This window comes from Penaeus monodon, chromosome 25 (genome assembly GCF_015228065.2).
Source record: "Penaeus monodon isolate SGIC_2016 chromosome 25, NSTDA_Pmon_1, whole genome shotgun sequence".
Classification (NCBI taxonomy): domain Eukaryota; kingdom Metazoa; phylum Arthropoda; class Malacostraca; order Decapoda; family Penaeidae; genus Penaeus; species Penaeus monodon.
In genome coordinates, this window is record NC_051410.1 from 35,432,290 (window position 1) to 35,433,402 (window position 1,113).

The window sequence follows — 1,113 nt, forward strand, 5'->3', positions numbered from 1 at the left end:
GCGCGCTTGTTTACGTGACCAGCATCGTCCACAGAAGAGGACGTGGGATCACTCGAATCGTCCTCGTCACTGAGATACACGCAACAGGAAGGTCCAGAATCACACTTATTGCAATAACTCAGTCCAGACGGAACACAGCACTCGGCCTCGGTGGAGAAATAGTCATGGACGATCTCGACTCTCCTTTGGATAGTTCCCACTTCTTCCTTTTCCTCCGAAAGACTTTGCTTGTGAAACTGTATGCTCTGTTCCGCGAGGTTCGAATCAATGTGCCTTCGCTTGATGCTTTCCATGATCACTTTTATGCCACGAGGGATCTTTTTCTGAACATTATTTGAGTGTTCTTCTCACTGTGAGTCTATTTCAGTCAAGAGATTGTTTATGTACAGAATCTTATCTGAAAAGAATAAGATAAAGAAAATAAGAAAATATCCAATAAATTTAAGATCGCAAATCCAGTGTAATTTACATAAAAAATTAGGGATTTTACAAAATCAAATTGAAACAAATAAAAAATAGTGAACGTAAATAATACAAAGCATGTTAAGAAGATTCATTATGTCACTGAATCATTAAAAACAAAACACAGTCCCATTTCAGGAATAGATACCAAATGATACCTATGATCCTCTCCCTAACCCTCTCTTCAAACAATTACAGGCTCGAAATCCCTTATATGGAGGATCGAGTCTCTCACCAGCGCGCGAAATCGTTTATGGCGAGCGAGAAATGCCGTTTATAACCGGGGTAATGGAAATTCCAGCCACGTCTTTGTCCTAGATAACAACTATGTAAACACAGACCACAAGAGGAACGTCCGAGAGAAAAAGAAACACGCAAAAATAAAAGAAAAATAATAGGAAAACACATTCCGACCCTTGGATGTATAAGGAAGAAACCGTAGCATTGGATTAAAAGGTCTGATGCCGATCCTCTTACAGAGGGATTGATTACGACAGGCTCTTTATCTTCCCTTTATGACGATGTCACTCGGCAGTATCTTGCACAATAAATATATTAGTAATTTGCATTTCTTCTTGAGGTATTTGTTTATTCGCGTATCGCCTGTGTATCTATTTATCTGATTTTTTTTTTTCACATGATATTCATTCA

General features: G+C 38.8%; 1 protein-coding gene across 1 annotated transcript in view; it reads right to left on the minus strand.

The window, feature by feature from the left end:
• LOC119589187 (FK506-binding protein 5-like) overlaps positions 1-1,113 on the minus strand; it is a gene marked incomplete in the record, with an annotated part of 123,973 nt that overhangs the window by 66,996 nt on the left and 55,864 nt on the right. The window contains 1 exon segment of the mRNA XM_037937784.1: positions 1-397. Within this exon segment, the coding sequence (XP_037793712.1) occupies positions 1-293 (293 nt within the window).